At 24.1% G+C, this 24,142-nt stretch overlaps 1 protein-coding gene and 1 long non-coding RNA gene across 4 annotated transcripts in view; one reads left to right on the forward strand and one right to left on the reverse strand.

Moving 5' to 3' along the window:
- The window catches only part of kcc (solute carrier family 12 member kcc), a 352,144-nt gene extending 344,165 nt beyond the window's left edge, over window positions 1-7,979 (forward strand). For all 3 annotated transcript variants that reach the window (XM_075359404.1, XM_075359405.1, XM_075359406.1), the window contains 3 exons: window positions 3,640-3,779; window positions 6,052-6,191; window positions 7,075-7,979. In XM_075359404.1, coding sequence (XP_075215519.1) covers window positions 3,640-3,779; window positions 6,052-6,191; window positions 7,075-7,166 — 372 coding nt within the window. In that variant the 3' untranslated portion in view covers window positions 7,167-7,979. The remainder of the gene's footprint in view (window positions 1-3,639; window positions 3,780-6,051; window positions 6,192-7,074) is intronic.
- LOC142321374 (uncharacterized) lies at window positions 74-19,923 on the reverse strand. Its single transcript, XR_012755609.1, has 3 exons — window positions 19,764-19,923; window positions 7,961-8,215; window positions 74-139 (listed from the first exon to the last, which is right to left on the reverse strand). It is a non-coding gene; the product is annotated as an uncharacterized LOC142321374 (long non-coding RNA).
- Window positions 19,924-24,142: the final 4,219 nt, after the last annotated feature.

A 24,142-nucleotide genomic window follows, 5' to 3' on the forward strand; every position in this document is an offset into this window, starting at 1 on the left:
TATAGCAACTGATATGTTTTGCAGTTTATCTTCATCAAGCATTGGTAGTCTGCCACTTTACTCATAGTCCTTTCCCAGTCCTGAATCCCTAAATTTCTCAATTAGCACTCTTTACACTATCAGCTAGCTAGCAGTGTACCTGGAATGTATATACATGTATGTCTATATATATTAGATATACTATTTATAATATATATATATATAGTAATCAATATTTTAAGCATTACTTTCAAAATATAAATTAAGAGCTGCTATTAAATATAAAATTAAGATTGTGCTCAAATACTGTTTACAAATATTTTTTTTTAAATCAAAAAAAGAGATAGTATTTCACTAAAAACATCATCACTAGGTACTGTGAAAAAGAGTATAAAAAATTAGTTTATTAAAACAGAAGAAATAATAATAAAAAATATTGACAAACAAACTGTACTTATGAAATACAGAGTGTACAACATAAAACCAAACCCATAATGTAGCTGTTGCAGAATCAGTAGGTTATGTTGGAATGAAATTTTATGAATGATATAGATAGATTAAATCAGAAAAACATAAAACGTAATATAAATGTTACATTTATTTACCTTGTTGTTATAGAAGATGTTCAAAATGACCACCCTGGACATCGATGCACTTTTGTTCTTGACTGATCATACTGAGCATTGTCTGACACAAAATGTTGTCAGTTGCGTTGATTTCTTGTTGAATGTTCACTTTCACTTCATCAATATTGTGGGGATTAGATGCATAAACTCTCTCCTTTAAGTAACCTCAAAGGAAAAAATCACAAGTAGACAACTCTGGGATCGTGGAGACCATCAACCTCTGCTGACAGCTTGTTCATTTGTAAAAGCTTCATGAACACAATTCAGTGAAACGTTTGATGTGTGACATGTTGCTCTGTCTTGTTGGAAGAAGCTATATTATTTTTCACTATCAGTTAATTGGGCATAGAATTGTTTGAAAATTGCGAGGTAATTTGTGTATTGGAAATCCGGTCAAAACATATTAATTCCACTATACGATTACCAGAAACACCACACCAAACACCAATTTTCTCATCTTGAAGTGGACGCTCGAATATCTTGTGAGGATTCCTCACCATCCGTACCTGGTGTTCTGCAAATTAACATGGCCACATTTTAACTAATTGGTGTATGCTACTCTTTGCTGGGGTACAGGCATTTGGAAATTTTTCTACGAATACTGATTCTTCAAACGATCCAGAATAAATATAGGGCTCAACACTGTATAGGCTATCATGTGGATTGAATAAGGCATTTTACACAAACATAACTGCACTCACTATACTGTACTGCAACAAAACATATACGGCACTGACATGTAACCACCTGACAAACAGCAGCAACAATCAGTAGTAACATGCACATCCACTAGTCGTGCTAGTTGTGTGAGAGTCTTTCATAAATAGTGTTGGGTAGCCATTTCATTATGGGTTCAGTTTTATGTTGCTCACCTTGTACTATAAAATAATACTTTAGCAGGGCTTTTAGAATAACAGTAAAAAATAAAAGTAAAACTACAAACAGCTGTTTTCATTTTCGACAGTTCCAACAAAGAATGTAAATTTACCTTAAAAAAATATAACAACTTAAGGCAACAGTTCAGATTGCTTATCATAACCAAATCCACATCTGTTATAGGTTGCAAAAATAAAATTTATCTCAAGAAAGATAAAGATATCATGAACCTTAAATCAATCTAACAAATATCCCTATTCATGAACAAAATTTAAGAGAGGATAACCATTTAATATTCTTATTATTGAAAACTTTCACAAAAGGATTTTTAATAAATTTACAATTCAAACAGATATATTAAATATTGAATCTCCATTGTTATTCAACTATGAGTACAAACTCTTAACTGTATTTCCTTCCATTGCTGGAATACATTATAGTCACGTCAAAATATACAACAATTTCACCAGTATGTAAAAAAAACCTTGTTTTTTAAATAATCATTTAAGTCAAAATTATTTTTAATTGAAATGGTTGTGGTTTCTGTAATTTGCTAAATTCTTTTAACCGTTTTGGTAAATGGTAATTTGGAGCATCTACTCTGGAAATAATCGATCATATTTAATTACCTTGTTTATGTATTTTTTGGAGGCAATAAAATTTCAACATTACTAGATAATAAACCTTTATTTTCTTTGAAAACTAAAAATGATTAACTCCTTATAACTGCAACTCTTTATTTTATTTTTTTTTAGCTCATCAGTATTTAATACTGTTTTCAAAATCCACCATTAGAGTTCTTTGAAGTTTGTATTGGTAGTAAATCTATCTCACTATTAGTAAACATTATAGTCAGTAGATTATGAACCAATGTTTGATTGTAATTAAAACCACTTTCAGTGTTAGATTTATTTATTGCCTATTTAAATTTTAAAAAATCTTATGGCTATCCTGAAAATAAAGAAATTTATCATAAATAAAGCTGAAACTCATCAAATTTGACATCCTTTAAAGTGTACGTGTTATTTTTGTAAACAATGGAGTTCTATTACAGATTTATTTGTGAAAAGTAATTTTTCCTCCAAATGCAATCAGTTGTGTTTGGAATTCAAAAGTAATTTCCAATCATTAAATTCTTATTATATAAATCATTATAAATGTGGGAAGAATTTATGAAATTTTATATCTTGTAAAAAGAATCATATTTTTGCTATATGCTTATTTTAAAACGCCAATATGAATAAAAATTTTGGTGAATTAATCTTTACAAAATATGATTATTTTGGGGAAGAAATAGAAATTTATAGTTTAGAATTGAATGGGATAAAAACTATTTGACTGTAGAATTCAATACAACATTTGCCTTGATAGAATTCGTAAATTATGAATTGAATAAATTTAAATTATCAACCTTCATCATCCTTTCACAATGAAGGTTACAGCTTAACAGCTTAACTCATTTTTATGAGAAAACGTACTTTCATTAGATATTCACTTAAATTCTCTTATCCCTAAAATAAAATAGTAATTTTAATGAACATTTCCAGTATTCATTTTGAAAAAAAATTAAAAACAGTTATAATAATTATTCCTTGTTGAAAATACAAATTTTTTGATAAATTTTTATATGTTTATAAAAATCTAGGAGTAAATAGTAACTAATTTTATGAAATTTGTGAACTCTTGCTTCTTCACTCAAATCTCTAGTTCACATTTAGACTACTTTTTTTTATGGAGTTAAAATAAATAATAATGCACATGAATACCTCGCCATGTTATGTGTTTCCAAGATAGAATATTCAGGAAAATGCAGTGTAGGGCCATTATAATCAGTGTGAACATATTTCTCTGATGTATATAAATAATTGTTACCAGATAAATGCAAAAATGGTCAATCATAAAATAAAGTTTAAAAAATCTAAGTTTAAAACTAAGGTATAACAAAGACTGTGGGGATTGATTTTCTTTCATTACATTCTATTTTTCTAAAAGCAAAAAAGAAGTAATATATTTTACTATATATATATACTATATATATATACTATATATATATATTTTTATAGTAACAATTTGCATTGCTGTTATCACAGCAATGCAAATGTAGTAATAATATTTATATACTTATATTTTTAATAATTGTAATTAATTTTTTTTTTAGAATGAAGAAAAACAAAATGAAGGTAATTCTGAAAAATCACCTACAGCCAGTAATAAATCTCCAGCTACAAGTAACAAATCATCAGCTGTATCTGCCTCTTTGACTCAAGCTTTAGGGGATAATAAATCTGGAATCACTCCGTAAGTGAAAAGTATATTTGGTCTTATTTGTGGTTACATTTTTATTTTCATTTTACTTTGTTTATTTATATAAATCATTAGTTTCCTGTCTATATAGCACTATAGCTGTAGAAGGGAAAGTAATGTAATCTGACCAATTTGGGCATATGGGGTTTTCACCAGATCTTGATGTTTTGACACCTAATGTACCCAAAAAATCAAAAAACTGTTTGGAAATTTTTAGGATTTTAATGTTCGTATGTGCGCGCACGTTCATGCATGTGTGTTCAGTGTTGGCCTCTAAATCACCTTATATCTCTTGAACTACTGGACCAATTTTGACAAACTTGGTCAGATTACTTCTACACATGGAGCATTGATGCCATTAAATTTTCAACTTTGAAGGTCAAGAGGGTATCTCAAGATTTTCTAATTAAGAACTAATTAAGGTCATATTTTTCTTAGGCACATTTGTTAACAAATAAAAAATAACAATATTTGCCAAAAAAATGTTTTTGCAAAATCCCTCCCACATCCCAAAAAATGCTGTTGTAGTTTACTATGTCGTGACGTCACAGGTGAATGGTAGAATTAAATAAATTAATAATATTTAAAGTGTAAAAAAGTAACTCAGTCTGGCCGGATCTCAGACTTGATCGCCCGGTTGACTTGGTACCTGGTGCATTAAGCCTCGTGGCTACACCAGCCTGCCAACCATACAAATGAAATTTGTTCTATGGAATGTGGCTTTAGCTGCGTGATGGGAAAGTCCAACAACTGCGTTGTCAGCATTTTTTTATTAATATTATATTAGTTTGTATTAAGTACATTATAATAGTCAAATTAAATTGATTTATACTTTATTTGACTTTAAAGAACAAAAAAATAGTGTTATCTATAAAATAGTGTAAATTACTTATTTCATTCATTACAAACATTGTGATGCACTGCCAATACATACTCATTGTTCACCAGTACTTAGTGTAGGGAAAAAAGAGGGATTTATAGAATACACTTTATATGACTTTATGATTGAGGGTACTGGTTTTATTTTTAAATTATTTTTTTTTATACAAGAACTTTCTTTTAGCTGTCTAAACCAAGTCAATTGAAGGGAAAATGTCAGATACAGTTCACTTCTGAAAGTATAATAACTATGCCTCAAAGAGAAACAATATAATCTAATATTAGAAAAAGAGGGGAGCAATGGTTTCTTGTTGCCTGTTTCATTAAACTGAAAATACTGTTGGACATCAGTATGCCAAACTCATTGAAACATAGGTAATTTATAGCCACACAAGTGGCAGTTTATCTTTGTCTACCAGAAAGATTGGCTGTACAGTGAAATAATGACAGAAAATGGCAACTTCTGATTTTACTAGTTGCAGAAGCTACTTCAATAAATTAAATTTTTATTAAGTAAATCAATCAATGTGCTTTATTGACATGTTATTTTTTATTCAGTTGAATTAATGATTAATAAACTGCAAGTTCCTATTATCTCATAGTAATAATTCACACTATATTAACAGCATTTTAAACCAATATGATATTTTTGTTTCTACTTTCAAAAATAGTTTGATATATTTCTGAGAATAATTATAAACACTCTAATAATTTACATTGTATTTACTTTTATTTACTGTTTATATTCTGTAATTATATTAAGCTCCTTTTATAATTAATATTATAATAAAAATAAATTTTAAGCTGGCAGAATTTTAGAATATGTATGATTAAAAAAAAATAAGAAGCTTTTCTTTTGTTGGTTGTTGCCTTGATATATTTTTTATAACTTTAGAAAGATTATATATTCTCTAATTTTTTTCATGTATTATGGGAAAGAAATTCAGTTCAAGTAAACACTATTTCTAAATAATTAAGTTGGCAATGATTGAATAATATACAAAATTATTTTGATATTATACTTGTGACTTCATTTTCATAATAAACAAGTTTATTTCACTGAATAGCCAGTTTGTTAGTTGGTTTTACTATTTGGTGCTCCATCAATCAATTTCTTTTTGTTACATATACTTATACAGTAATATAAAAGAAAAATTATTCATTTTTTTTTTTTTTTTTTTTAGTTATATACAGCCTTCTAAACTAAAATGTAAGTTTTGTATTGATTATTAAAAATCAGTAAATTTTTTTTTTTAAATATTAAATATAATGTTATATTAAAAATTAAAATCACTTAAATTGTTCCTTAAATTTTACATTTTTCATTATAATTAATTTTCATATGCTATTTATTGTATTAATATACTCTGATTTTTTTTTAAAATAGGGATGAAGGCAATGTTCGGCGGATGCATACAGCAGTTAAGCTTAATGAAGTTATCGTTAATAAATCACATGATGCTCAGCTTGTTATACTTAACCTCCCAGGTCCTCCACGAGACACAAAAGCAGAAAAAGAATCAAACTGTATCCTTTTAAAAGGTGTAAGATAATAATGGTTTATATAGTATATATTTATTTTCTAAGACATATTGTATCGCCTTACTTTCCACAGTTTCTTATTTGGTTACTTGGTGTTTTTGAAAAGTTTATCAACTGAAATGAAATAACAAGGTTGTTAAGAAACACCTATGATGAAGGACTTATTTCATATCTGTTCATCACCAACTAGACTGACTTAACAATATTCTTTGATTTCATTATCAACATGTTTCTTAAAGTTATCAAATAACTTTAAGAAACATTTCTTAAACCTTGAAGCTGATTACAGCTTCAAACAGATTAAATATAAAATGTTTCACACCATTTTTGACATTTCCACCATTCGTCACATTAACATGACTGGCACAGTTGCCTATGAATTTCACTTAGTAGCATATTTTAATGATTAAAAAATTGATCACTGCTGAATTTCAAAGCAAGCAATAACATCAGTGTCTTATTCATTTAAAAATATTAAACCTGGCATATGAATAATCTATAGTAGTTACAGCAAAAATTATTAACAAACTGTTAACCTTGAGTCTAGCTAGTGTGCAACCTCTAAAAGAAATTACTGAACAATTATTACTGTAAAGACGGCCCTTGGAACACCTAATATTTCATAATACTAAACTGTGAAAATTTTATATTTTGATTTTTTGTTTCAAAAAAAATTATTTTCTAATTTAATATTTTTTCAGAATTAAAAAATTTTATTTACAAATAAAATAGTTATAGTTAAAAATTTTCTGATAAAAAATAGTTAAATGTCTGATTTTTTTAACCAGAAAATTAAAATTTTAATTAAAAAAATTTGCTAGTTTATCATAATGCATATTTCAATGTTTTCCTTAATAAATGTGACTAGATATGGAGTTCCTAGAAGTGCTCACAGAAGGATTAGAACGTGTACTAATGGTGCGAGGTGGAGGAAGAGAAGTGATCACCATTTACTCGTGAAGTTACTCTGTGATCACAATTATAATTATTAATACTAATGTTATTACTAGATATAAAACAGTCTTCAAGTCAGTGCACAACTATAGTATTAGGATAATTTGTTTAATTAAAACTTCTAAATGATATTCCCGATCGTCTAATTGTTGTTGTTCTATTCTCTATAAGTCATTAAAAAATATGCAATCAAATTAGAATGAAAAATATTAATAGATATATAAATATATTTTTTCTTTTATTTTAAAAATTTTTAAGGAAATGTTGTTCATTTCTATTTTTTTATTAAAGACATTATTAATTAAGTTATTACTGATAAATTATTACTTACCACTGATACTAAGTATCAGTGATCTTTGTAGCATAATATTCAGCTCAAAATATGTTTTTCTTTGAAAAATTATAGTTTGGTTTTTTTTTAACCATTACAAACAAAACTAGATATTTTCCTACCTAATACTATGTTAATTTTAATTGTTGCTGTTTTTAGTTTGTTTTACTTTTATTATTATATCACCTTTTTAATTTCAGTTTTTATGAAAAATATCAGTCTGATATGAATGTGTTCCTAAGTAAATAAATAAATAAAGGAAGTTCATTCTCAAAAAAAATGTGCAATTTAAAAAATTAATGTGAAAAGTTGCAAGAGTTTTACAGAGTGTCTTTTCCAATTAATTAATACATACTTAGTGATTTTCTTTTAATGACTTTTATTCTTACAAAGGTAACATTTAAATTAGTTAATTAAAAATCTAAATCTGAGTGATAACTTTGTCGTAGTACTTAAATATTATAAATACCTTTTAACTGATATTATTTTTTACTTTAATTTCAATATATTACGTAAACATATCTAAATGCAGGATTATTTTTGCTGAAATATTATTCTTATGTAGCAATAGTACATGCTCTGCTGATCTCCATAGTAGAATAATAGTTCTCTATCTTTATCCAGTATTTCCTGGGTTGAGTCCCAATCAGGCTTGCCATTTTTCACACGCTATAAATATTTATCTCTCAACAGCAATAGTAACTGGGCTGTTAGCCTACAATTGCTAGAAAAAAAAAATAAATTAAGACAAATAAATTATAGTTACTAGGAACCAAATATCATGCAAAAAGATTATTTAATTTATATTTTTGTGTAGTTACAAGAAAAGTGTTATCATTGCGCTATTCATTCATTTTTTTGAAGCTATTACAATTCGTACAAATTAACAAAATTAATTGTTGTCAACATTTTTTATTTTTATTTTGTAATTGTAATTTTATTACATTAAAGAGCTAATATTTTTTTTCAAATTTTTTAATTAACACAAATAAAGGTTAAATAGATAGGTAGCTCACCGGGCTGCTCTAATGGTTAACTCATCGTCACAAATCAGTTGTTTGATAGTTGATTTTTTAAGGTGAAGGTTCTGTGGTTCAAATCCTTGTAAAAGTTAGTTGTTTTTGTACAGATTTGTATACTAAAGAATGAATACCAGTGTACTTTGGTGGTTGGGGTTCAATCAACCAGTAATGGCTGGCCTCTGATCAAGAATACCCTCATTGACATGTCAAACATATCATCTTCATGTCATTGGGGCATGGGAGGGAGAGTTGCTTATCGTTCACTAGTTGAACAGATTGTAATGTAGACATTAGAAAAATTAAAAAAAAAATAAAAATAGATAAGAAGGATATTTTTGATATTCAAAACACAGTCTTTTTTACATCATATTATCGAAAAGAAAAGAAGTTTTTGTGTACAAAATATTAAGTATTTTTAACATTGCATTGAATCAACAGTTTATGAAGTAAAACAAAGCCAATATAGAAAAGAGCCTGGTCACCTTAGTAATTCCAACTTCACAGGCTACATCTCTCTGATAGTTTCTGAATTGAAAATCAGTAAAAATATTAATTATTAGAGACATGTAAATTTAGTGGTATAGTCTAAAGAGCAAAGTAAAATATTTTAAAAGACTAACTTTGGCAGTGATCACGTGATTAGCTTTTCATCAAGTCTACCAATGAAGAGTAGTAACTTACAAATATGTAACTTACATATGTTTTATCATATGTGTGATACATACATATAACATGTATGATATAACATAAAATTTAAGGATTAATTACTCTATCACAACCTGTAGTAATGTAGGCTTACATTGTTCTCCTGATACAATGTAATCTGCTTTAAGATTTAAGCTTACTATTTTACATTAATTTATAAGTTTTGTCTTACTGTTTAATGTTACTTTACTCCAAAAGTACTCACTGCTCTTTTTGTAATTTCATTGAATTAAAAATTTCATAACTAACATCCTATTCATTGTTGCTAAACCAGTATTGCCTGTTAATTTCATCTGTGATTAAACTCTGAATATTTGCAAATTTATTTAATTTAATTTTCACCAAAGATGGCAAAATTTTTTTCTAAGTATGACATTATTTTTTATTATCAATTATTATTAACCCTGTATTTTGTCAAATTAATTAACATTAGTAATGTTAATATTCAATTATTAACTTATCATGTTTTATTCTAACTTTATTAAAATTGTTTTTATTAAAAAAAAAAACATTTGGGTGTACTTGACATATTAAATATTATATAAAAACATATTTTGATTAGAATTTTTTTAGAAATTGTATTTAAAAGTTTAGTTATTACATAATCCATAACCAAAATCATTATATTGCTGAAAAAAAAAACTGCTACTACCTGTTTTTAAATGGGCTAACAGCCTACTAACAAACAGAATAGAAGTCTCAAACAAAATAGAAATTTTGTTTGAGATACTTGTTTTAATTACTTTTGTTTAATATACTTGTTATAATTTATAAATAGCTTTCTGACTAGAATTTTTGTATTATTATGTTGGCAGCTTTAAGTATATTATTTATCAAACTGTTGACATAATCATGTAAAATTACGTATTATTTTTTATGTTACTTTATATATTTTTTGATGTTTGAAATATTAATCGCTAATTAATTTTTTTACGTTAGGTGATTATATTAAGGAATTATAAAACTGAGTGGTTTATTGTTACTTTTTAATAATATTTTAAATAAGAAAGAAAAACATATTTTTTGTTTATTAATATACTTAAACAAATTATAAATATATACATATAAAAATATTACAGCATAACCCTTTTATAATTAATGTAGCATAATAATTCTGTACTTAACAATTATTAATATTGTAGTATAGAAAATAAATATCAGACTACCTATTGTAAATAACACATACAGCGATATTTATTAGTAGAATCATAGTAAAATAAACATTTTAATAAAAGTTAAGAAAGTAATGTAATATATGTCGAGTTCTTAAATCACATCTTAAAAGAAAAAAGTATATAAATAATAATAAAGAAAAGTAATTATAGTAACCTCTTCCAGACCTCTGTAATTCTCAAGCTGATCCTTTAAAATAAGTCTTATCTAAACAGACTTATGTTTACATATTTTAAAAGTGATTATTGTAATTATTACTGATTTATAACAGTTTTTTACTACAATGTATTATCATTGATAATTTCATATATGTATGAATGATCTTAGATAAAATATATTAATATTAAGTATATATATATGAATATTGTCTAACCATGTTATTAATTTAACAGATTGTAATTAATTGGAAAAAAATTCCAGCTCAGTTTTTCTACTCTATGTTTCATATTTTTTCGTATAATGTAATACTTGTATATTGTAGTGCTCTGATGTAATTTATGCAACATTAATTATTATTACATATTTTAAATAAAATAATGTTTCTTCTATTCTTATATATATATATATATATATATATAAAACGGATTTTTTTGTGAAATTTCCAGGAAGAACATAAGTGTGAGTGTCATATATTTTTATTTGTTTATTTAAAAACTAAAAATTAAAAACAGACCGAGTGGTTATTTATAATTGTTGAATTAAATTTAACCAGATGTACAATCTACATTGTTCAATTTAATTGCATTTTAATTATGGTCATTCTGATTATGTGTAATTATATATAAGTAATTTAATTACTTATCTATTTAGATATAATAAAGTAATAATAATTATTATTATTATTATAGTTTAAGACTGTCATTTTAGTATTTTCTAGATTGATATATTTTGTTGTGCTTTAATATATTTCAAAACGTTATGTTTACAAATATATAAATAAGTATTTAAGTTATGGGTTGTAGAAGCTTTTTAGCATTCTGTTGAAGCTGCTAACTTGAAATATGTAAAAAAAAATTATTATTAGTGATTTTTTGCTGTGTATTTGTGTGTTATATAAAAAATAGTTTGTATTATTATTTTTATTATTATCATCATCATCATTATTATTAATAATTAATTAATTATATGAATTGAATTCAATTATTATTGTTGTTGTAGGAAATTAGCTAGTCTCATAACTGCGGTGGATGTGATAACTGATATGTTAGTGCCACAAATTATTACAGTGGCTTCTTTTTTTCATATGATCATTTCATATATATGATGCAAATATGTTTAATATGCATGCATTATATTTATGATATGATTATAACCATATGTATATTATAAATTATGATTATTATTATTATTATGACCATTACTCAGTTTCTGTAATGATTTAATATATGAAATGTGTACATAAATATATATGTAAGACTTTTTTTAAACTTTGTTTGTTTGTTTGTATGCATGTGAGATTGGAAAACTAATAATAATTCTGTGTTAATTCAGTTCGTCCATAGTGATCTCATGCAGCCACCCTTGAATGAATAAAAATTAATCATAACCTCGCAGTCATTAATTATTATTTGTTCAATAGTAAATATTCTTTCTAAAATGCAGCATTTTGAGCTTATTAATTTATTTATATACTAACTGTATTTAGAGGTAAACGATTTTTCATATAATATAATATAATTTATATGTTATACATAGATCAGTTGTTCATATATTTATATCATCAATTATTCCTTTATCATCGGAGCAGTTGGCAAAATTTACATAGTGATTATATTAAATAATAACATCAAAGAGATCATATATTTTGTACTTACATAATTAGTGTTTTATTATTGACTGAAATCATTTTGATTTATATTGATTGCACGATGTATCTAGAATATTATAGTTATTGAACTCTTGACTAATGTAATTTCAATTCTAATCTTGCAATATAATTTATTTATCTATGATATAGTTTACTATATAGAACTAAACAAAGAATGATACCAGTCTAAGTATTATTAAACTGCAAGTAGATATTAAAAATAAAAAAATAAATTTTAAAATATTAGTATTTTTTAATATCTATATTACAAAAATTATTTAATATTATATTTGCTTTAAAAAAAAGGTTGAAGAGAAACAATAAATATTGTCTGATAATTCTTCTGCTGACTGCCTCCATTAATTTTACAAAATTAAGTCTGTATAGGCGTGAAATAAAGTTTTGACAGTTTAATTAACTGATACAGACATTTTTAATTAAATTGTATAGCCTGAGTTAGAAGATAGTATTCAGATTGTCGGATATGGACTATATAATAAACATAAAACCACCAAAGAATGTAAACAGAAGTATACATGAACTCATGTTGAAAGTTTTAAAGAACAATGTATGGGTGGCTTAATGTGATCAAATAATGATTAAAATAAGTTTCATAGAATCATGATTTTTCTAATTTTAAATTAAAAACCAAGTAATTTGATATCTTTTTTTAACTAATCTAAATATTTATAGATTTAAATCATAATCTTTTATTTAGCAAACTCTTAATATATATATATATATATATATATATATATATATTAAATTTATCATTTGTTAAAATTAAAATTTTATTTAATGTTTCTAACAGATTTTACAAAATGATTTAAAAATAATATATATTTTATTTTTAAAATGCTTTAACTGTTCTCAAATGGTAATTTATAAATGTTATTTAACACTTAACAAACTGGATGATTTGCCTTTTTTCTAATTGGACAACCAAAGGTCCACAATTTGATTCCAAATTAGTGTTTGGACCTTTCCGAGTACTCATGTTTATTAAAATCCACATGCATTACATAAAAAAATGAAACTAAAATTGAATTTTGTCAGGTTAGTTCAAACTACCCTGACAGGTATTATACATAAAAATGTATAATAATTGCCCATAGTAATGTAATTTTTTAATCATTTCCAGAGATATTTGATGGATTTTAAATGTAGCAAAACCTTTTTTCATGAGCAGATGCCCAAATCAAATTGAGAAGTATATATATTTTCCTCTTATTATATAATGTTATCTAATTAATAGAAAACAGCAAGTAAGTTTTATAAATCACTGATGATATTTATCAAAAATTAAGATTTTTTTCTGCGATTAGTGAATGCCTTACATGTTTATAACTATACATGTTTACATAGCTGCCATATTATATTCTCTTAAGGCAAATAATAAGTGAGAAATTCCTGATAAAGAATTACTTTTTTTTTAAATCTGCCATGTCTCTTTCGTCTCTTAATAAAATAATAAAAACAGTTTAAAGTTATAAAATAATAATTATATTTTAAAATTTCTTATTCTTCTAATTTTATTTATTTTTTTAAATAATAAATTTTTATTTTTACTACCAATTCTAACACTATTATATATTTGATATATATATATATATAAAACAAATAGCCCTCAGATACTTTTATGAGTAAACTAACAATACCCTAAAAGAGTTATATAACAGATTCAGTTCCTATCTAGTTGCTGGCATTTTTCATTTATCATTTCATCAGACCCAGGTCATAATTATAAAATGAAATAAATGTAAATTGTAAATTTAACGAACAATTACGTTAATATGTAACAAATATGTACAAAAATAATAGCAAGGTTTTTTGCTACAACTGTTACAGATGTTTTACATTATATTTTTTTTTTTTAAATTAAAGCAGCATCCAGTTGTTTCTAAAGAACAGTGTTAATCTAATTGACATTTCAGTGGTGTAAATATGGTTGATAGCATCTAAGAAAAAGAAAAGATAGCTTTTCTTGAAAGATATTTTAAAATCTTAACAGAATTGTTATACTAAAATTGATTACTCATTGTAACGCTGCTTACAAGGTATTAAAAATATATATATTTTAAGTATTAAAATATCAAACTTATTTTGTTACACTAAAGTTTTTTATAATTTTTTTCTCACAGTTATAGTTGCCTTTATCAGTAACAGTTCATATCTAACATTTAAACGAATTCCATTACATTTATTTTTAAATTTTTACTGGTGAATTGGAAATTATTTGAATATCAGTATTATATTTCACTTATAGTTAAATAAAATTCATTGAATAATGATTACTTTAACTTACCTTTGCAGTTTATGACATCACTGATCTCATTCTGACTCTGACAACAATTGCATACAAATCTTTTCAGAATCACGCAAAGTAAAAAATTGTATTTTTATTTACTTATGCTATATTTATTTACCCACTAAACTGTAATTTTCCAAAATCAACTGTCAAAGAGAACATGTATTAAAGATAATCCAGTTCTGTAAAAAAAATATTCTGTTTTCAACAGTACACATTATGAATAATTTTTAAAATATCACAACAGTCACGGACATAGCCAGAATTTTATTTAAATCTATGCCATTTTAATCCAGGTTATAAAATTTGTCTAAAAATAAGGAATTTTCATACTGAAAGTATGGAATATTTTTTATTTTTCCAATATTATTTGATGAGTGTTTGACATGTTTATCCCATATTTTCACCTTCATTCTTGTCTCTACTTTTGGAATAAAGAACTGTCTTTCTAAAAACAACACAGATTCAAAATTTCATTTTTTTTATGCATTTTTGGGTTTGTTCCGATCTTTTGAACTTCTCAGGGATAAAGTAAAATAATTAAATATATGCAATCTATATATAGAGCATTTGCATTTAAAATCAAACAGCTCGATTTAGAAATATATGTTTCCTTCAATTGCAGTCAAATATTTTCTGTTGAATCATGACAAGTTTTCAGCTATTGTAGAAAGAATATAATTTAAAAGAATTAGTCACATAATTTATTGCAGTGTTATGAATTTATAAAATCATATGTAAGATTTAAGGTTGTATGTATTTATTTCCTTAAAAAAAACCAAGACTCTCTTTCTTTTTTAGTTTTTATTCAAAATAAAGGAAAATAAAATTTAAAAAATAATACATTTGTTCCATCACATTTTTATTTTATCATCACTACAGTGGTAAAGCAAATATTTTTAGCAAAAAAATACAGTAAGAATGAAAATTGGTAAATTATTTGATCAAGGCAAATATAAGAAGACAATAGGTGATGAGAATAAACATAAATGTGAACTGGAATTATTACAGATTCAATGATACGACATACACTACAATGACAGGGCTGAATCAGCTTATTTACACTACTCATCTTTTTACATAAAAAATATATTTTATTTATTTATTTTATTTTGTTTTCATTAACAGTTCAATTTTGAAACCTCAAACCTCTATGATTAAATGTATTTAATTTATTTATTATTATTTTATTATAATGAAGTAATTAAATGAGAAGATTTTTTGATGAGTGTTGTAATGAATGATACTAAGATTTTATCAGTTTAATTCAATCTAGTAAGTTACCAAAGTATATGAATATATTTTTGTAGATAGAATTTCATTATATATATAATGGTATAATTATAATTATTTCATTTTAATAATTATAATTATCATTAAATCAAGAAGTGAATGTTATTGATAAATAAAAGCATTTATGTTAATTCAAATTATTTTAATCTGATAAATTTTTGTTACATTAATAATGTTGAAAATATAAAATGATTTATTCTATTATAAAAATACTTGTAAAAAATTTAAAATTAGTTATTGGAAAAATTGTTTTTAAATTTAGTTATCATAAAGTTATTAATTTTTTTAAATGTTATTTGTTCTAAAAAAGTATATATTACAAATAAAATCTGCTGGTCAGTAGAATTTGAATTTTAAATGTAAATTAATTTTAATATCAAAACAGAATCTTTTTTTGTATGTAAATAAATATTGTTGAGATTTTCTTAATAATATTATATTAATATAAATTTTACACTAAAATTTATTAAATTAATTATATTTAGACATTTTTTTTAAATGTATTAAATACATTTATTGAACATGTTATCAGTTTCGCCTTCATCTGTTTCATATATATATGCACATACCTGTTGAGTAAATATATATCTTTGAAATTAAAGTAATAATGCTAATATATAAAAATCATATTTTCTCATAATGTTTAAATTTGTTACCATATAATACTATTTTTAAAATGTAGGTATATACTTTTTTTTAATTTGCAGTTAAGTACATTATTTTTTTCAAAATCAACATTCAATTTTAAATTACTTTAGTGTGTAGAAAAGTTCTATGAAAATAAATGAGAGTATATTATATATTTTTTTGAATTATATTGAAATAGACTGCAGAGCATAAATTGAGACGTTAGATCATGAAATTTGATTTTATTTATTAAATTAAAAAGCAATTTTAAAAAAATAACTGAGCTCTTCAATAGTAAATGCCCTTTACCCTACTATTTATCATTTATATCATGGTTACATGAAGTTCCAGAATGTGGTTCGTATCTATTATCTTTTTTTTACACTTTTATATCATATCAACAGTGTTTTTTTTTAATAATATTAAAATTAAATATTATAAAAAGTAAAGCTGATTCAAACATTGATTATGATCTATAATATGTTGTACATTCACTTAGAACATTTATGGCAGAGTTAACTAATGATGAATCTGTTCATAATGGTTTCCAAGAGACCAGTTCTCGAAATCAGTGTTGTTAGATTCGAGCAGCCAAAGCATACAAGGAACATGGATTGGTGTTCAAGTGTAATTAATGAAAAAAATACATCATTAACTGAACTTACACCTGGATTCTGCAGTATCATAAATTAGCCATTATAACAGCTAAGCGATATTGATACATATCAGTTGCTAACAGATGTTTCTGTATTTAAGAAACGCTATAGTATCGTATGGTTTCTTCATGAAAAAAACATACATAGTGCATCATTTTACTTTTAATTCATTCATTTTAAACTTCAGAATAGATTAAGGAACAGTTGTAAAATACAGACACTGAAATACGGTATATAAAAATAAGATTTAATGTGTGGATTACAGTGATCAACACATAAATTAATCTACACAACTTGTAAAATTACTTATGTTGTTATTACACATACCACTCCTGTTAGTTAGGAGGGATACATGTACATACATCTTATAGTGTTTATTCCTGCAGATTTACACTTTTGCGAGGTTACTATTTTCTTTTATTGTTAAAGGTAAGGCATTTTCTAAATAAAACACTACCTTTTGGTATTAAGAAATTCAAACAATGTTATAAAACGGTATAATAACACGAGATTAATTACTCAAAGAAATATTTTCATCCTATAAAAAACAATTTCAGTTAATATTTTTATTTAATTTTTTGGGAATCTTGACACTGATATTTCCTCTTTCATCAAATCATTTGTGATTCGACAAGTTAATAGAAATATAATATGAGACTAAACTAAAGGTTTTAAATGTCATTAAATATATTCATGGACTATAAAAAATGAATGATAAACAATTTTCATTCATTTTGTCCACAAATTTTGTTTTTGTTTTATTCTACAGATTAGATGCTTGTAATCTGCTCATATTTTTGCATGATCTATCATCTTAAGAAATGAACTCTGCATAAGAGTGTAAGATTTATTTTTGTAATATTTATCAAAGTATTTATTTTTTTTATATGTTATTAAAAATGCTGTAGAAGAAAACAATGTACTACTGTCATACACACTGTATAATTGCAGTAAATGGTAAAAGAAATGAAATGATATTTTATTACATACAGTAACGCCGCATATTTTAATTAGAATTTCAATAATTAAATATTATTATTGTTGTTATAAAAAAAATATGCTATTTTATTAAAACTATTTAAAATATATATGATAAAATTTATGTTTATATAAAAAGAAAATTTTAAAATTGTTTATAATTTATATATATATACTAATAATCATGTTTACCACAATTAATACTTAAAAATATTTCTTCTGATAAAAATATAGAATCAAAAAATAATTAATAAATTTTAATTTAGTAAGTATTTTTATTAACAAAAATTCATGAATAATTATATGAATGTAATCTATGTGCGTGTAGGTTCTGTTAAAAGATATTATATAATATATATATATATATATAAAAGTAATTAATGTGTTGAATATAAATAAATGTTGTAATTAATTCATTAAGATTTAATGATTGTTATATCTTATTTTGAATTTATATAAGAAATGTTGTCAGTTAAAATACTCTTTATTGAATAAAAAAAAAAAAAAACAAAACAAAAACTAGATTTTTAGAGCATAATATTAAAGAAAAGTTCAATTGTTTTTACTTTTAATGATTTCAAAAACATACAAATATTTATGTAACAGAAAAATGTTAACAGATCATTTATGTTTCTTAAGTTTAGTATTCATAGTTCATAAGTATTTCTTTTTCTTATTATTTTATTTTTAGCTATTACATGTGAGATTTCTTATGTGTTATTGTTTATTATTATTATTTTACTCTTTTCTAAATTTTTTTTAAACAATTTATATTATTTTATATTAGTGTTACCATACATATAATATTTTTATATAATTTCTTAGCCAAAATTTGTGCCTTTCACTTCAATTCTTTGTTTCATGACTTCAGAATTATATGTTTTGAAGATCTCAGTTCCAGAAAAAGAAAATTGTTTCATGTTGTTTCTGTAATACTGTTATTTAATTAATGTGCCAGAAGAAACAAAGAAACAAAAATAAATATAGAACATTTCATAAAATTTACGGTGACATAACTGATACACTGTAGGTTTTATGTTAATAATTATCATATCTGTTAGTTAAAAATAAATCAACTCTTATTTCTATGTATTACGTATCTATCTATTTCTCAAGTAATTTTAAAATTTTATTATAAAATTAAAAAAAGAATATTTCAGTGTTACATATTACACCTGAGTTCACTTCCTTTTCTTGTTACATCATTTTACATTATACTAGTTAAAAAAGTTAAGATTTTATTTTCTTAAAAAATAAAACTGTTTGATTAGTTTAGTGATATTATATCATATTCCAGAAGTATCTGAACTTTTATTCAGTTTCATTAAATTTGAGACGTAAAGCAGTATAGTTCTTTATTTATTAAATAATTGTACTTGTAATTTTCCTAATCACCAAACCAGGAATTTTTTGTTGTTAATTAAAACAACCATAACATAGTGGTGACCAGAAAATACAGTATTGTGAAGTTAATATTGGTAAAATATAACTGATCTAGCCTACTTATTTTGTTATGATTTAAATTTTTATTACAGATTAATTTCATTGTATCTAGCAAGAATTAATATTCTTTTTAATAAATGTACACGTTAAAATTAATTGTATGTTGTTATGTGTATTCAACCAAAAATTATCAAACAATTTATCATACCTCTAGGAATATTATAATATTAAAACTATAATAGACAGAAAAAGTTTATTACCTGTTTACTTACACATTAATTTTATCCACACAGTCATATTTTTTCTTTCTTTTTTAACAATTGCCTAATCAGTAATCATTAGTACTAGAGATATCTTAATGTTGTACTGTACAGTTTTGTCTGTTATTTCATTAATTATATTTCTTATATTAAACTAATAGTGTACACTTCTGAGATAGGAAAGCTTCATTCAATTATGGGTTAGTATACTCAACACTGCTTTAGATAATAGCTACTTCAAGAACTGGTGATATTAAATCATTTTTCAGGGTGACAAAGTGTTCTAATGTGATTAGTTGATAATAGTTATGATGAAGTAAATTACAAACTTAAAATAACATTGTTTTAAAATAAAAATGTTCAATATTTATTAATTTTACTTTACTTACATAAATAATTTAAGTAGTAAGAGGGTACAAAGACTACTCTTATCTTCTCAGAGAACAATTTAGTTCAGTATACATTCAGTTACTGTAATAGGCCCCCTTTTAGGGCCAAATATTATCATTGGACTTAATATGATGATGTACAGTAATATATTTAGCTCAGTATAGAAGATAATGAGAAATCCTTTCAATCCTTAATTTTCCTAGTATACACTGGATGGGATGCAAGTTATTTTTGAGAGTGGCTTTTCCATTTTCAGAAGTAAATTTATGTCTCATGTCAGTGTATGCCTACAAGCATTCAGTTATGGCACACCTAACAGATACACATTACAAAATAATTTTTGTTTCAACATAATAACTGGAATTGAGAGAAACTAATTATTTCTTACATCTATATTTTATTTTTGTCTTTTCTTTTTGTAATTTTTTTTTTATTCTTACAAAAAATAGTTATTTTTAATTATAATAATTTTATTAATAATATTAAATTAAGTAATTACATTTATAGTTGTAATATTTTTATTGTATTTAATGTTATTGTGTGTTTGTAATTTTGTTGATATTATAGTAGTAAATAATATTATAAATAATTTAAGATTGATGTATTTTTTCTTAATTATTTTGTCTATTTTATTTATAAAATAAATAAATAATTATAAAAAAGTAAATGTGAATTACATTTAAAGTAAATAATTTATTTGATGTTTTTCTGTATCTTAAATGTAAGTGGTCACAGCCTTAGTAGATTAATTTATGTTGTATTTAATTGTTTATTAAATTGTAACATTTTGAAATGGCAATTATTAATTATTATTGCAGTGTTCATAAACAGTCTGTTAATTTAATGATAATTTTTAATTATTTTATGTGTTTGTAAATATTAAATAAACAAAACATGTCATTTATTGATGTTGTTCGTCATTAATGTATTATGTATGTATTATATCAAAAAAGATGTGTATGTATAGACCATATTTGATGTTAAGACCAGTGCAGTTTAAAACAGTGAACTAGCCCGTGGTTATTATCAGTAATAATGAATAATTTACACCAAATATGATAAATTTGTATCATATCTTATTATTGGCCTTATTATATTATTTTTGGCCTTTTAAAGTAGCAAAAATATTGTTAAATTACTTACATTACCGAACAAAAGTACTTAATTTTTATTAAAAATTCACAAGAGCTTACCATTATAAGGAGTTGCTGGAGTTATGCGTAAATGTTTAAAAATTAATTAGAATCTGAGTCTAGGTTCCAACCATGTGATAGTTCTGACTTATTATCTGCACTTTCTATTATTTATTCCTTCATTTTTACAGCACATGGGATGTAGAAGAGATACCAAAAATTATATAATAATAAACCTCAGAGGCTATCAAATCCAGTGCCTCCTTTGCAGTTAGTTGTTTTATTATATAAACTGACAGGTACCATACAATAAACTTCTCTTTTTTTCTAGGGTCTTAGTTTATAATAACAAAGTACTGTCTAAGTTGCTAATTAACAATTAAGTTGGTTTTTTTAATATAGATACAAAATTATAATCTTGGTAAGCTCATTAGATTCTATATCAATGTGATTAAATACTGCAATATCATTCATGTCGTGTTCAATAATTTATTTTTATAATTATATATTTTTAGGTGCTCATTGTTTGTGACATAACCTTTTTATAATCATATTTTTATTTTATATATGTATAAAAATTTTATTAATTTGCATATATTTATATAATTTATTTAAATTAATAGATTGAACTTATTTCTTTACTTTGGTAGTAATGTAATACTGTTATAAACTCCAAAAATTACTGATTTACTGCATTTAATAATGCTGGTCACTGTTACTTTTGTATCTTAAATCTTTTGTTTTATGTTAGGTTAAAATATTTTAACTTCACTGTTTTAAAAAGTGAAGTCAAACTCATCATTCTCAAAATTTAAGTTTGTAAAAAAAGTTTAGAATTAAATTTGTATCAGATACTATCAAGGCATATGCATGTCTAAGGTATATTATTTTTTAAAGACCATCAGAATTAAAATATTTTGTAGAAAAATCTCATTGTGTGGTAGATAAATATGTTATAAATTTATTTCATTTACATTTGAAAAGATAATAAGATAGTATGGGATGTGTGTGTGTGTGTGTTGCATTTCAGTATGGACTCCATACTCTTTTTTCAACATGTTAGAAACTGTAAATAAAAAATTAGCAATTAAAAATATAAATGCAATTATCCCTCTAGTTGGGCTTAACAGATCCATTGTGTAAAGGTGTTTATGAAAAAATAAATCCAAAAACTTATGTGAATATGTCTCTCATATACACATATGTCTCTCAAATAAATTAAAAATTGTTTTATAAAAAATAATTTTTATTGTATATCTAACATTACAATTCCTGCCACCAGGAGAAAGGAATTACTTAATGTTGTCAACTTTTATTGATGTACTAATTTAATATTAGAAAGCCAGGGTATTTTTATTTAGTCTGGCTTTAACATTAGAAAGGCAAGAAATTTTATGTAACTGCGGTTGGATTGTGTTGGGTAGATCTGTATGATGTGGCAGTAGAAAAATATACCTTACACAAAGTCTCCATTTCAACCATTATTCTTTCGTAGTTGGATCTTAATAAAAAAACTGAAACAAGTTTGTATCAAATTATTAAATCATTTAACTCAATTTCAAAATAATCTATCATGATTTTGAGGAGTATTTATTCTCATTCATGAATCATAAGAATTTTAACTGGGAAGAAAAGAATTTTAATTATGTATTATTGTTATATAATTTTTTGACTATTCACTTCAAATTATTAAAAGTCTCTACAGCATCCATTACCTCCCTAAATGGACTAGTGCAATCAACATGATAAATTACACTGATTACAAAATATAAAATATATACCACAATAATATAGATTAATATCAATTAAAGACTCTTCAAGAAGAGTAATCAATTGTTTGACTGAAGAAGCAGATTCCTTTATCCTCAAGTAATGGATAATCAGCTAATTGATAAATTGATAAATACCCTACTTACTAAAGTTTTTTTTTAATATTTGTTAATTTTGGAAAAAGTAATAGATTTATAATTTTGGGAACAAAGGCATTTCTAAGAAGTAACTAATATCAGATTTTGAAACGGCTTTGAATTTTTTTACAAAAACACAAAAAAAAATATATAAAGTTTTTAATAGTTTATTATTTTTAATTCAAGAAAATCTGAGGTTTTTTTTTTAATTTGTTTATGAGTAAAAGTTATATTTGTAGTTACTAAATTTTGCTCCAAGTACATCTTCATGTGGACAAAAGTTATTTAATTTTAGGAATAAAACAAAATAAATATTTGTAAATATTGTTCCGTCAAATTGATTGTTTCCTAAGATATTCGATATATATAAAAAAAAAACAAAATAAAAAATATATATTACTGAAATCTACACCTTTTTTATACTAAGTCAATTAATGGAAGTTAAAAAAATATATATATTAAAATAACCACTTTTATTTTTCTACTATTGTTAATACACAGAAAAGAGCTAAAAAATTTATTTATCATGATTTTTTTTTATATTAATTAACTCTAGTAATCAGAACTTTTATATGAGATTTATGAAAACAAATAGTATGAAATTTTAATAGTAATTCATTAATTTTTAATCATAATAATATAATAAATAATATATTATTTTATATTGATATAAATAATAATATAATTTATTATTTATTCTTTCAATAAAATAAATACAGTATTTTGAGTTTTGTTCATTTAAAAACAAAATCCATTTCAAGTACAGTGAAAAGTTTGTTTGATTAGTTTATTGATTTTATACATAATATGATTATATTGTATTCTTGGAGATGATTATTATTACTATTTATTTATTTTTAATGCATATTCAGTTTTTTTTTTTTTTTTTAATTTCCTGTTGCACTTTCTTCATGTATAGATTATTCCCAGAAATTCATTTTCAGTAGAC

Source organism: Lycorma delicatula, chromosome 3, assembly GCF_047948215.1.
Source record: "Lycorma delicatula isolate Av1 chromosome 3, ASM4794821v1, whole genome shotgun sequence".
NCBI lineage: Eukaryota > Metazoa > Arthropoda > Insecta > Hemiptera > Fulgoridae > Lycorma > Lycorma delicatula.